Source organism: Antechinus flavipes, chromosome 5 (assembly GCF_016432865.1).
Source record: "Antechinus flavipes isolate AdamAnt ecotype Samford, QLD, Australia chromosome 5, AdamAnt_v2, whole genome shotgun sequence".
NCBI classification, from domain to species: domain Eukaryota; kingdom Metazoa; phylum Chordata; class Mammalia; order Dasyuromorphia; family Dasyuridae; genus Antechinus; species Antechinus flavipes.
The window spans coordinates 192,824,806-192,840,170 of NC_067402.1; the positions used below are offsets into that span (position 1 = coordinate 192,824,806).

General features: G+C 36.6%; 1 protein-coding gene across 2 annotated transcripts in view; it reads left to right on the forward strand.

Annotated features, from left to right (window-relative positions):
• The first annotated feature begins 4,137 nt into the window (after window positions 1-4,137).
• Window positions 4,138-15,365, forward strand: part of LOC127564550 (C-type lectin domain family 1 member A-like) — a 31,607-nt gene continuing 20,379 nt past the window's right edge. The window contains exon 1 of one of the 2 annotated variants that reach the window (XM_052001153.1): window positions 4,138-5,397. In XM_052001153.1, coding sequence (XP_051857113.1) covers window positions 5,283-5,397 — 115 coding nt within the window. In that variant the 5' untranslated portion in view covers window positions 4,138-5,282. The remainder of the gene's footprint in view (window positions 5,398-15,365) is intronic. The other variant, XM_052001152.1, reaches the window with a different exon arrangement.

Consider the following 15,365-nt stretch of genomic DNA (forward strand, 5'->3'; position numbering starts at 1 on the left):
ATTATATTACATGGATGATATATTGGGATGTGCATCTGAGAAACAAATGTTAGAAGCATGTCTACAAATGACCATAGAAATACTAAGGAACTACAAATTACACATAGCTCCAGAAAAAATTCAAAGACATGCTCCTTTTCAATATTTAGGATATGAAGTATGACCTAAGGTACTTACAGTACAAAAACTGTCCTTAAGAACAGAGAAGCTAAAAACACCTTAAATGACTTTCAGAAATTGATAGGAGATATCCAATGGATGCGACCAGTGTTAGGCTTGACTATCTATCATTTGCAACTATTATATGACATTTTTAGGGGAGACAGTGCTTTAAATTCACCACATCAGCTTACAAAAGAAGCTCAAGAGGCTTTGAGAGAAGTTGAACTGACTTTATCCAATGTGGTTGAAAGAGTCACTCAAAAACCCTTGAAATATCAGTTTTTGCTACACAAGAGGCAGCCACAGCAGTCCTTCATCAAGGAGACAGTGTGATAGAGTGGGTGAACCCCAACACAACCAGAACAAAGCTTTACTCCTTACCCAGTGCTTGTGGCTAGAATTTTATTAAAGGCCATTAAGGAAGCAGTACAATTATCTGGAATAAGACCTGACAAGATATACACCTTTTATACTAATACACAAATTAATATGTGCTGTAAAACCATCCCAGAGTGGCAAATTTTATTAGCTATGGGTCCAAATTTTACACATGGGTCTCCATTAAAGATCACCAGACTATTACATAATTGGCAATGGATTCTTGAAGAAAAGTTTCTAAAGTTCCTCTTAAAGGATCAACTATCTTTACAGATGCAACCAAACATAATATTTGCACTGCATACTCTCATGACTTTACTATAAAGAGAGTAGTCAGAACTCCTTTTCAGTTCACTCAGCAGAATGAATTGTATGCAATCATTCTAGCTCTTACTTATTATCCAGGAGATATAAATATAACATCTTATTCAGCCTATTCAGTAGGTGTAGTACAAAGAATTGCCACAGCCTAAATAAAATTTGTAGCCTCTAATATACCTCAGTTCTTTAAGAAACTTTAAGAGCAAGTGAGAAAGCATCCAGGTAAGATTTATATCTTGCATGTCTCATAATGGACTTCCAGGTCCTATTTTTTGGCGGTAATTCAAAGGCAGATAGCCTTCTAACTATGTTGGTCAATACTCCTTTATTTCAAGAAGCCCAGGAATCTCATTTAAAATATCATCATGCTGCTCGAGCTTTACATTTACAATTTGGAATAACAAGAGAGGAATCTAGGAGCATAGTAAAAGCCTGTCCAGTCTGCTTGTCTTTCCACACTCCTACCCTGCCTCCAGGGAAGAACCCTCGTGGTTTGAGACTCAATGAAATCTGGCAAATGGATGTGACCCATTATAAATCTTTTGGTCGCCTTTCTTTTATCTGTATTGTGGTTAGACACCTTTTCAGCATTCACTTTTGAATTCCAATTTTGGTATACCAGCAGCAAAAGAGACAGCCCAAGTGGTCATTGAATTTCTTATACAAGCATTTGCAATTATGGGTGTGCCACAAGCAATAAAAACAGACAATGGTCCTGCATTTACTTCTAAACATTTTGCACACTTTTCTGCATAGTATAAGATTTTACATACTACTGGCATACCCTTTAATCCTCAAGAATGGCATTCGTAAAGAGGAAAAACAGAGACATTAAGATGCTCCTCCAAAAATAAAAGAAAGGGGGAGCCACAGGTAATCCCAGAGAACTTCTAAATCTAGCCCTTTATACTATTAACTTCTTGATTTTTGACAAAGATGCATGGCTCCAGCAGAAAGGTTTTATAACCCACCAGAAGGCAGTGTCCAGTGTGAGCAGCTTCATTATCTTTAGATAATCACCAGGTGATGTGAAGAGACCCAGAAAGTGATGAATGGAAGGGGCCAGATAATTTAACTGCTTAGGGGAGAGGGTTTGCTTGTATCTCTACAGGTGGAGAAGGGATCAGATGGATGCCAACGAGCCGTATTCACCTTGTCCATCAGAGAGAGATGGAGCAGACCCTTGAAACAAAGGAGAAGACCCAAGAAACATACGGTGGTTCCATTGTTGACTGTGCCCACCACTGAAAGAGTGTGGCAGTTATGGCGTTTAAATCATGGACATCAAAAATTGTTGGACTTCAAAACCCTCAGGAATCATTGGATTCTCTGAGACATGCTAAGATTGTTGTAGGACTTGAAAACCTTCAGGAATCATTGGATTCTCTGAGATATAAGACTGTTGTAGGACTTGAAAATTCTCCGAAATTATTGGATTCTCTGAGACATGATAACACTGTTGTAAGACTTGAAAGCCCTCAGGAATCATTGGATTTTCTGAAAAATGATAAGACTGTTGCAAGACTTCAAAGACTTGCGGGGATCATTGGATTCTCTAACACATAAAAAGACTGTTGCAGGACTTCAAATACTTGTGGAGATCATTGGATTCCCTGATGCGTGAAGCAATGGACAATAGATTGGTTTTGGAGTATCTCTTGGCTGCTGAAGAAGGCATATTTGTGACAGTTGTTTACATACCCTCTCTCTAGGACTTCTGGAAATCTTTCACATCACCATGTTGCTTCATATTGTTTGTTATATCACTACTTGCATGTACAATTCATGTTTGTTACACCACATCGAACCTCCACTGACTGTGGGGAGAGTCATCGCTAATAGCCTGTGCGTTATTGCTATGTGCTTGTGTAATACCTCCCATGCTGATGGGTTTGTGCATACCTGTTTCTGATAAGACCCTTCAGCCCAGAAACCCGCTAGCAATCCCCACTTCCCTTTGGTGCTTTTCATCTCCCTTCCTGAGATGTCAGGGAGGGCATGATCATCTCCCCTTGGGGGCTCTCAGATCCCTGAGCTGTCAGGGATGGCGTGACCACCTGTGTTCTAAAACAAAAGAAAGTGGGAGATGTAATGGGCTGAAACTGAGCAGATGCACTGAAATCCAAGCACTTAAGGCTAATGACCAATTGGACAATACTCTATTAGCATTTGCTTGGAAAATGGCCAGCCCCCACATTGAATGGATTTGTTGGCCTATAGTGAGATTTGGGGAAGGAAAAAAAGGGTGGCATGAGAAAGTCAGAGTCAGTTCTGGCCGGATTCACGTCACCATCTCTCTCACTTCATGTGGGCATTCGGTTCACGTCCACAAAGAATAAACATCAAGGACTTTTGCTGATCCTGACTCAGGCTGATTCTAAAGTATCCAGGCTGCTAATGTGGTCATCACAAGACAAAATAATAGGAGAAAATATTTTAATAATATTAGATGTGGAAGAATGGAGAAAAATTCTTGGCAAATGATTTCAATTTCTTTCAGTGAAGCATAAAACAAAATCTTCAGAGGAAGGATATGGGAAGACTGTGGAGAGAGGAGAAGGTTTGGAGTCATTTTTTTGAGTGGGATAAATGAATCACGTAGTTATAAAGGATTACCTTGCTGTAGTGAGAATAAATAACATAAAACCATAGTATACCCAATTAGCAGTTTTATAATTTTTTCCAGTTCTGTTCAGCAGCATGTGAATAGAAATGAAGATGATACATGCTTAGGGCTTGGCAAAAGCAGGATATGGTAAGAAGGCAAAGAGATTCCATTGTAAAGTACAATATAAAGCAGGTATTCAGAAGCTACAGTGGAAGGGGTGGGTAGTTCTGGTGTAGAGCGTTTTGAGACCTCTAATTAAGGGCGATGAGAGTAATGGAATAGGCCAAGGGGAATGTGGAATAGAATTTTTGTTTTTTGTTTTTTATAGCCTTGAACTTTGATTTGCTGTGGTGGGAACAGCATAACAAGGCAAGAATATGTGAACCATTGAGGAGAGTATTAGAGGTTTCAGATGGTTTGCTGTGGGAAGTGTGGAATTAACCTTTTTGAGATCCTTCCTCAAAGTCCAACCTTTTGGCTGTGGGGATATAAAATCTTTTGCAGTGCAGGACAGTGAACTCACAGAAAGCCAGAGCAGATCAAAGCAGGGTCTGGGGGAATGCCTAAGAACTGCTTGGGTGGAACTTGAAAAAAACATCTGGCTCACTGGAGAGACCTTGGGTCTTAAGAACAGGGGCCACAGGGATGTGGTGGGGAAGGGAGATGAGACTCCCTGGGAAGTCTCTGAAATGAAGTTTCTTCCTGCTCCAGTGCATTCTTTGCCAATATAAATTCCAATGGCTCCTCATTGCCTCAGGATCAAATAGATAGTTCTCGGGCACCTGAAGCTTCTAGGATCTCTGATTTTTTTATGCTTCACTCCCTTTCATGAACTGTTTGTCTGGTCTGGCTGGCTATTCCTCCCACAAACAAAACTTCATTTCTTGATTTCATGTGTTTCCACTGATTTCTCTAATTGGGGAATACTCTTCTTATCTTTACCTCCTGGTACTTTCTTGGTAGTTCTTCCCTCCTCCCCTTCAGATTCATTCTATTTGATCATCTCCAATTTATCCTGGATATAATTTGTATATTGTTGTTTTCATGTTATTTATTCCATTAGACTGAAATCTTTGAGATTTGTCTTTTTTTTTTTTTTTTTTGTATCTCTAGCACTTATAGTTCCTGGCACATAGTAAGTATTTAATAAATGTTTATTGATTGACTTTGCTTTTCTCCAGATATTATATATCTTGTATGCATAATTTTTTGCTTGTTTTCTTCCGCATTGTAATGTGAGCTCCTTAAGGACAGTGATACTGTTTTTGTCTTTACCCTGTGTCCCTGGCACCTGGCAAGAAGGAAGACCCTAATAAATGCATGATGACTGACTTACTGTCAAGGTCTCTTGAGACTTATTTGGCTTTTTGCTTCAAAGACTCCCCGTGAATACCAACAATGTAGGTCCTTCCTCTCCACCCCACAGCTGTGCTATGGCCAATCTATTATGGCAAAAGAATTACATTTCACAATGCTTTTACTAGCAAGAGGAAAGACTGAAAAATAAAAACAATCCAAGATGGTCAGCCCCCTCACTGAGTGCTTGATAAGGGATGGACCAAACAGAAAAAAAAAAAAAGATTTCCCCTCAGCTTGACTCTTTGGCATTCCCTCTGATTGCTCCAAGTACACAGGAGAAGGGCTGGGTCTCTCCATTCAGGAACAGGGGTCGGTGACTTCCTCAGAAACTAAAGCCAGCAGCACAGAGGATTAGGAATGTTTTTCCCTTCTCATGCAGCATTGATCTGCCTTATAACACCCTGGGCAGCTGGAGAATAAACACTGTAGCTGTTTCTCATCTCTAAGGATTCAGATGCAGGCAAAGTACAACAGTACATTGGATATGCTGGATGATGATGGGGAGACCACCCTAAGCCTACGTTCCCAAGCCCTAACCATCACTCCAAGACCAGAGAGCAAGAACACAGGTATTGTCAGCCCTTGTAGTCGAGGTGTTACTTGGCTGAAGAGACCAAAGGTGCTGATACAATGCAACAATTGGTCAATGCAAAATAGGAATAGAAGGGAGCCTTAGTGTGTACAGTTTGGGGAGAAGAAACAACAAAGCTTTTGTGAGCCATCATGTTGCTATGAATTCCTTTGAGTATACTTGTTACATGTTTATTGCTACATATGTATCACATGCAAACCGGTGGCATTTTGATGTACATGTATTCATGTACATGTGTTGTCAAAGGATTGTATGATCAAATATATAGATCTGGAAAGCCTTATTGGGTCATTTATATGTTTCACTGAATGTTTTTTCTCTTATTCAATACCATGATTTATGTATATTTGCATGTATGTATATGTATGTATGGGTGTGTCTGAAAGAGACGAGGATGTTCATATACCCCAATGGTCTGAATTAGTAGAAACTTTTTTTATCTAACATGAAAAACAAACATCTGATGCCTTGGATGTGAATAACTTGCAAATTGTAATATTATGAAAGCTACCTCCTGCTTGATTTTTAATTCATTTGACTTACTGGTTCAAAACTATCTTTGGTTTTGAAGATAAAAGTAGTGTATTCTAAATCTGTTTCTGTCCAATCAATATATAAACATACCAGATTTACTAAACCCATTAATGCTATCAGTATAGGAACATTTATTCATGACTATCTTTCCTTTATCGTGTTGGATTAGTCCTTTTCATCTTGTCATTGTTCTTTTTTATTTTTCTGAAATCAAAGATTTTATTTTATTTTCAGTTTTATAAAGGAAAAATAGAGGCAGGGAAGTTTTATTCTCTACCAATTTATGGTTGGCCTGTGACATGAAATTATCTTTCTCTAATTTTTAGTTCATTTCAAATATTTCTGTGCCTCGAGATAAAACTTCCCTCCATCATGTAATTTATATTGTTTCCATTACACTACAGTTTGCCAAAACTCCCACTTTTCTTTCTCTCCCAAATTTTATATAACTTCCAACCTCGTCTCTTTTCATTTAACGTGTTCTTTTAATTCTCTTTCTAGCCTTGAAATATCCATCTTTATCCTTTAATCATAATGGTACTTTGGGAACATTAGCTCTTTTCAGCACCTAGTTGAAAATTCTTGTTTCTTTCCCTCCACTGAATTATTCATATTTTAATATGCTTTAATATTATTCCTGGTGTCATATTTGTATAAAATCCCTTTACAAGCTCTACTTCAATCTTAATTACAATTTCCTTCCCAAAAAGAACCATTTTCTGGAAATGACTCCTGGGGATTTCCAGTCCTTCCAGATTCCGGCCTAGGTGGGGACTTAGTTAGTGACAGTTTCTGTAGCCATAGGATATGAGAAGTAGAGTGGAATTCTTTTTTTCCTAATCTTATACAGAATTAGATCTGTATGACTGCTGCTGCTGCTGCTATTACTACTGCTGCTGCTGCTACTACTACTACTACTACTACTACTACTACTACAATTACCACAATCACTACTACTGCTACTAAAATAGGAGAGTGAGATTGGCCAGTTAGTACAATTCTTATGAGCATGTGCAGCAAGATTAACTGATGCAGTATTCATGTGGATTTTGGAAAATGCATAGCTTGTTAACTGGTTGTTGTCTCCTAGCTCTATGATGAAAAGGAGCTTTTTAAATTAGCTTGTGAAGCCAGAACTAGAGTGTATTCCCTAGTCACAGGGACTTCTCTTTCTTCTTTACTTGTGTCTTGGAGGCCCACCTACTTATTCTAATAGTAGTCATATAGGAAAGAAGAAAAGAATTCTTTTTGGCCAGTTAATGCCTTTTGAATACAGTCTATTTCATCTCTACTACCAATCAAAATCAAAAAGTTTGTTTTCTATGCTGCTAAAATCACATGTCTAGTCTTCCTATGAACAATAAATGACATTTATAGCATACTTTAATGTTTAAAAAACATTTTAAAATGCTTTTAAAAGCATGTTAAAAAGCAAATAAGGTTATCTATTTTAGCCGTCAATGACCCTGAAAGGAAGAAATTACAACTATCCCATTTTATACCTGAGAAAACTGAGGCTCAAAACTTAAGCAACTTGTTTATAGTTGTATAGTGTCAGAGTAATATAAACTCAGGTTTTCCTGCTTTCAAATGTAGCACTGAAAAGATCTGGAAGCTTCTGTTATTCAAAGGAGACATTAAGATTATCAGGGAACACAGTGTTCAAATTTCTGTGGCTGGGATGGCAGGAGCAAAAAGGTAGGAGGAGCAGTGTAGGAAACCAGGCCCAGTTTCCTCTCCCATTTGAAGGGAAAGGTTAATGATTCAGGGAGTGGAGGCTGAGAACATATCTTGAAGACAAACATCTGGACATTAAAAATCTCACCCTCTTTGCCTATAACTAATAATTATGTTTCTAAGCTCAGACAATATTAGTACTATTGAGAGGATATGATTTTTTTTTAATTTTAAAAAAGAAAACATCTAAAAAGAATCTAGAAAGGATTTTTAATAATTTTAAAATAAGCAAATAAATAATTTAAAAAATCAATACAAAATTAAGTTTTGGGGATGTCTGTGGGTAACTTAGTAATTTATTTACTACACATATGTACACATACATATGTGCATGTATGTAATAGAATTTATAATAGAAGCTGTCCCTGCACATCCCTGGGTTTATTATTGTAGGTTATTTATTTCTTTTTGCTGAGTCAATTGGGGTTAAGTGACTTGTCCAAAGTCATACAGCTAGGAAGTGTTGAGTGTCTGAGGTTAGATTTGAATTCAGGTCCTCCCAACTTCAGGGCTGGTGCTCTATCTACTGCACCACCTAGCTGCCCTGTAGATTATCTTTTTTAAAAATACAATAGTAATAGGAAGAAGGTACTTTTTTCCTTTCCCTATTTAATAATAATAATTAGCACTTTAAGCCTTGCAAAATACTTTACATGTTTTATCTTATTTCGTCTTTGAAACATTCCTGTGCTGGAATTGTTATAATTATCCCCATTTTACAAATGAGGAAACAGGCAGACTGAGATAAGGCCAGGAATGGTAGTTAAGTAGACCAATACCATATGAGCAACTTAGACATTTAAATTAGCTATTTTCATTCTTTTAAAGGGTTATATAGCCCAGTAAGTATATATAAAACAAAACCTGAACTGTGGTCTTCTTGTTTCCAAATCCATCTCTTCTTGCTTCATATTCACTTCTAGTACTGAAAACTCCCAAAGCTATGTATTTTCACATATAGTTCTAATCTGATGTCCTATATAGCTCTATATAGTGTTGTGAAAAATAAGATACTCTAGAAACACAGGCCTTCCCAGAAATCTTAGTTCTGAAACATTTGTAGCATCTTCATCAAAATTCAGGGCTATACATATGTATGTATGTTGTATGAATTTGTATGAAAATTTGATGCTTCCCCCATTACCTCAAATTCAACTAACTTTTCCAAAATTAAATTTCTCAACTTTTGCTCCAAATCAGCTCCCAACCCAAATTCCTTTTTCTATCAGTGATTAATTTTTTTTTTTAATCTTCCAGGCTAAATTCCCTTGTTACTTTTGATTGCTCCATCTTCATCCTTTCTTTACTTCTTACATGCTGCCAAATCATATTGTTCTTTTCTCAAAATAACTCTTTTATCTATTTGTTCTTGTCCATTTTCACTGTCTTTACCCAAGTTCAGGCACTTATGATCTCATATTTCAAACATGACTATAGCTTCTTAGCTAAAGTCTTCCTATAATTGTAGTCTTTCCCCATTCTAATATATCCTTTACACTTCTACCAGCTGAATTTTCTTAAAACCACTTTCAGAAATTTACAATGATTTCTACTATACAAAGTTCACACTCCTCAACTTATAGATTAGTAAGAAATAACTACTTCTACGAAATCTGGATTTGAATGTCTCTCTCTGTTTCTCTCTCCTTCCCTCCCTTATCTCCTCCTCTTCATTCCTTCCTCCCTCCCTCCTTCCCTCTCTCTTTGTCCCACTCTCTTTCTCTCCTTTCTCTCTGTCTCTGTCTGTCTGTCTGTCTCTTTTTGCCTGTATGATATTGACACATAACTTTTATTTATATGATTGGAGCATAGCCTTTCTTAAACCCATGAGATGCTATATACATCAATGGAATTCAGGCAGCTAATTTAAATGTCTATGTTGCCTATGTGATGATGATCTACTTAAAGTACCATTTCTGGCCTTATTAGTTATCTTGAAAAATAACAATTTCCTAAGACTTTGCAGCATTTCCATTGGCCACAAGAGTTCTTGGCCCATAAACACCTAGGCAGATATTCACTACTACCAACAAATCCATATTACTTTGCCAGTTTTTATTAATTTCTCATTGGCTGGGACTCAATTTGATCTAGAAGGCAAAACAAAATATTGCTCAAAATATTAAAATATGAAATCTTCTGTCTATATTTAACTCTGAGCCCTTACTCAGTTAAATATGTTACTTCCCAATAATAAATATGTGCCTTCCCAATAAAATTATTTAAAGGTTGTAGTGATAACACAGGTTTCAATAAAATGGGCATACATGTAAAAAGAAACACACTTGCCAATTCTGTTGCTTCTCCCCTTCTCTTATTTGTTACACAGCTGAGAAATTCTCTTAATCAATGCACTTTTGTTCCATATGAAGGACGTAGGGACAGAGTATTCCATTCCTTTATCTAAAATACATGAGTTTCGATAAAGCAGTAATTCTCAACTTTTTGTTCAGGATACCATTATATGTTTAAAAATTATTGAGGACCCCAGAGATTTTTTTTGCTTATATGGATCATGCCGATTGATTTATTACATTAAACATTAAAATTAAGTTTTAAAATATTTATTAATTCATAAGGAGGTGGGACAACTAGATGGTGCACTAGCCCTGGAGTTAGAAGGAACTGAGTTCAAATCCAGATTTAGATACTCCTTACTAAAAAGAAAGGTGCCATTGTTTCAAACACTTTCACAAAATTTTTAAATATCTGGTTTAATAGAAGATAGCTCAATTTTCTTATCTGCTTATCTCCAGGAAAAAGTGTACACATGACACATTTAAGAGTTTAACCCACATTATTAATATTTTCTCTATCATTTTTTAGATAATTAATAAAGCAATAAACCAAACTCTGCTTTATTAGCATTTTTTTTAAACTTAAGGTATAAATGCTATGAACTGGTTCCAGCATGCCATTGGATAAAATCACTTCAATGAGCGATAGCTTTGATACTTTTGAAAGTAATTTTGTTACTATATTTCAGTAACTAGAACCCCTTGAATGGAATCTCAAATTGGCATATTTTCCAAAGTAAGTGTTTTTTGAATGAATGAAATGTAAAGTTGATTCTGAGATGAAACATGGCATGAAAAAGTTATGTTCTTCCAGATCACAGAAGCTGAGCTGGGGATGAGAGCAGAGGTTCTCTAGTCCATTCCTTGTCTGGACAGGAATTTCGTCTACAACATCTCAAATAAATGGTCATCTTAGTTTGTTCTTAGTTCTCAAAGAGAATCATGACCTCTGGGAGATGATGCTATGACATGAAAGTGAATTGGATTTAAGTGAGGGAGAACTGTGCAAGGTCACCTGCCTCATTTTCTTCTTTGGAATCATCTGGGTCCAGTAGCCAGATATAAATCAGGAAAACTGGAGATAGCCCTGGATGTAGTAGGAGATTTTTGCCTTTTTATTTTTAATGTTTTTTTTTTTTTGGGGGGGGGGAGCAATTGGAATTAAGTGACTTACCCAGAGTCACATGGTTAATATGTGTTAAATGTCTGAGGTCAGATTTGAACTCAGAGCCCTCCTGCCTCCAGGGCAGGTGCTGTAGGTGTGCCATCTAGTTGCCTCAATCTTGGGCTTTTTAAGTTAAGGTCTTTAATAGGTCTCAGTTTGACTTACAATGCCCAATCATTGATTAAGCCTAGGTAAGGAGAGAGCATCTAACCTTCTGTTGAAGATTTCTAGAAAAGGAGAACCCATTACTGCCTAAATCAGCCCATTCCATTTTTTAAAAAATAGTTCTAAAACTACTGCTCTGGAACTCTCATTTTTCCTATTTCTGCCCTCTTGAGCCAACAAGAATGATATAACTTCTTATATCTCTTATACAATAATTATACAATAATCCCAGTTTTTGACTTTTTCCTTTTTCTTATCTCATAAGTCATGTAGGAATTCTTCTGTGGATAATACAACCATTTGAGATAGAAGTTTATCCTTTATTTGAAAGCAGATGGGAGGAATAATGATTCGGACCCAAACTTTGATCAGTCTATTGTGAACAGCTCAGTGAGGCATAGGGTGTGTTCACTATATTTCACATGCAGTTTAAAGAAAAAATAAATATAATCGGAGAAGCTCTGCCAAAGGAAAAACATTTATTTTGGATGAAAAACAAAACTACATTCAATAGGCAGACTAGGGGTCAGAAAGAATACATAAATGAGAGCCAACACACACACACACACACACAAGAGAAAACTAATGGCCATAGCCCTTTAGCAGTCTCACTCTACCTTTCTGAAATTATTGGCAGTACAGAGAGTGCAATCCTCACTTCCCTTTGAAGATAAGTATTCACTCTATTGTAGAAACAACACAAGACAGGATGCTTGAAAAATTAGTTTTGATCAACTAATCCGCTGTTGATTTGGAGTATGGTATCTCTGTATGTTCTCTATTTCTAATATATCAGACATCCCTCTTGCATTACAAAGAGGCAATGAAGATACTTTAAAAATTCAAAAGAGTTTTGATTTCATCATCATTGTGCATGTCCCACAGATGCACATCACAACCCTATTGTGCCTTAAAAACCAGATCATGAGATGATGTGAGATGGGAAAAATCATCTGTGGCAACCTAGTATAAAATTTCTCTTAGCATCTTAACTAAGCTAGTATTTGGATTCTAGACATATGGTCTGTTTTCGGGTCTGTAACAGAAGCATTTCCAATTAGTATGAAATTTGTAGGAAATTGTGTTTTACTTAAATGGTCTTCTCAAGGTCTCATCTACATTAAGGTGAATTTCAGACTGAATGGGACTTTGATGGAGAACTGTGAGGGAGACCATGAGCATGTCTGCCAGCTGCCATGTAGGTCCTGGTTAATGGGTGAAGTCTAATGAGGATTAACTACTCATTTATCAGAAATCTATCAATAATATATCTTCCATATCTAACAGTAGGACCATTGAAAATTTAAAGAATTATAACTCTGGATCCCTTTATTTTTCCAGTTGAATTATTTTTGGAGGGTGTAAATTTATGTAAATTAAGATTCAGGCCTCTACCTGTGCAATATTCTTTATTTTCAGACCTTGTAAGAATCATAAATCCAATAGCAAAAACATTTAATAGATTTATAAATAGAGAGGGAGATTCACATATTCTATCAACTCCCTCTCCTGTACTTTCCATATGCAAATAAGTTAAACTCTATTTCCTGAGGTAGTAGATAGAGGAGGAAAAATCTTTCTGGGGAAAATTTATAAGGGATAAAAAAACTAGCTCTCAAATGTATAGGTAAATGGGATGAGAGAACTATTTATCATTTCCTAGTTTCCTCTTAGTGATGGTCTCTGCCGTTTATTGCAAGCCTTTAACTAACTTTGAATTCAATTTTGGACTGCCAGCTTTTTTCATGCAGAGTGGAACTCATGGATCCTTGTGGTTTGAAGTCTTTGGAACTTGAATGACTAAGTGCAATTGTGATGACAATATCTTCTGTACAATGGACTCTGTCCTTTAACATTAGAGCACTCTATTATTGTGGTTTTCTTTCAATAGTTCAAGAGCACCATAAATTCCCCTTTCCATATGGCTCCTTATTTTCTTCCATCATCTTATTCAACTTTTCAGTTCCTGATGGAATCTTTGCATACAAGCATCTGTCTGCATAGGATTCTAGCATTCTGGATCTTCTGATGAAAGAACCTCTTAGATTTTCCATTATGGGCATGTGAAGCTGGCCTGAAGTGGGGCAACCTCGCACATTCTTATAATAAATACAAAATAAGTACAATTCTAGAATTCAAGTGCTATTCATTATTTAAAGTTTGAGGAAATTATACTATATAGACAGATAGGGATGATTTCCTCATGGTCTTTCACGAATGTCCCACTCACTTTGATTCTCATTGCTCTGTGGAAGTGATCTTGAAAATCCTATTCCAGGAGAGGACAATATTTGGCAAGCCCTATACAAAGTGGAAATATTTCTAGTTTCAGATACATGATAGACTTCTTTTTTTTTTAAAGTAATGAGATACAGGAAAGGACTATTTATATACATATGTTATTATTCTTTGGGATGTTTATATCATTTTTCAACTTGTCCATACCTCTTTGCCAAACATACTTCACTAAGCAGTATGGGAGTTTCCTTCTAAAAAATAAAATCCACTTAAAACCAAGCCAAACAGAGGCACCTCCCAGGCAGTTTCAGCACATGAAAAGCCGCTTTGTTCTGGGATGAAGCCCCTTGAGAGAAATGTCATTAAAGTGTAGAACATTTGAAACAATCCTGAAGAACATTAAAGTCAGCCTAAAGAGAAAACAGAGAGAGAGAAAAAGCATTGGAATGGGGGAAAGTCAGAAATTCTGACACTTTCCGAAGACAAAAAGCTCAAGTAGAACCAGGAATTAAGTCTACTTTGAAAGCTTCAAAGGGTACTACTGGTGAAATATTTCAACTACAAAAAGGAGTAAGTTCTGGATAAAGAGGGGAGAAAAATATTAGAGTAGAATAGATTCCAAATCAGAGAAAGATTCTGGAAAACTTTATAAGACTATAATTATGAGACATGCTGAATTTCTTTTTACTATCCCACAGGGAACCCTAGAAAAGGGAATCATTATTACTATCATGGGACATAAATGATAGATCCCAAGAACTAGGGCTCCATTGCAAAGTAGAATATTAATATAATTCTATGGGCAAATTAGGGCAAAATTCCATGACATTGATCACAACTGAATTATACAAATCATTTTGCTTGGTTCTTAAACTAAGATACATATCTGGCTGGATTAGTCTTCAAATGATTAGTCACCCTGCCAGCTTTAAATTATTCTTTACTCTGTTGCCAAGCTGATATTTCCTGAAATCCAACTATTACAATGTGAATCTCCCCATCAACTCAATAAACTACCACTGACTTCCCATTTCTTCCAAGATCATTTTTTTTTTCTTACAATTTCTCCATTTGTAAAACCCTTCACAACCTGGAAGAATTCTATCTTTCCAGTTTTCTCAACTTTTACTCTCCTCCCAATGTGCTACAATTCAGTTACATTAAGCTAAGTATTGTTCCTCATATACTAAACTCCATCTCCTGTTTATGTGTTTGCATTATTTATTCTCCTTGGATGGAATGTTCTCTCTCTTCACTTCTGGTTTCATGGATTCCCTGGTTTCCTTCAAAACTTAGATTGTTAAGGACCACCCCTAAGTGTGAAACCCAGAAAGCCTTTAAAGGGTTAAAGGGGGACTGCGCCATTAAAGGGCAGTGGGTTCCTCCACAGCTGTGAACCATAACACACTTGAAGGAATTGCAAATCATCCCTTACTGACACAGATGTTGCTTGTGAATTGGGAATGAAATAAATTGGAGGCAAGAAGAAAGAGGAGGGAGGTCAGAAAATGCAACTGCCTGGAGTCTCTTTGCATCATTTTCATCCTCTCATATGAAGGGATCTATTCTGCTGATCAGAAATTAGATCCCCAGCAGCCATTAGCAGATGGCTCCCATAATATTAGGTCAAAGCCCACCAGTTTTGCAAAAGTCATTTTCCAGTCTCTGCTTCTCTTATCCCCACTCTTTTTTTTTTTTAATTTTTATTTAATAATTACTTTATATTGACAGATTCCATGCCAGGGTAATTTTTTTTTTTTTTTACAACATTATCCCTTGCACTCATTTCTGTTCCGATTTTTTTCCCCT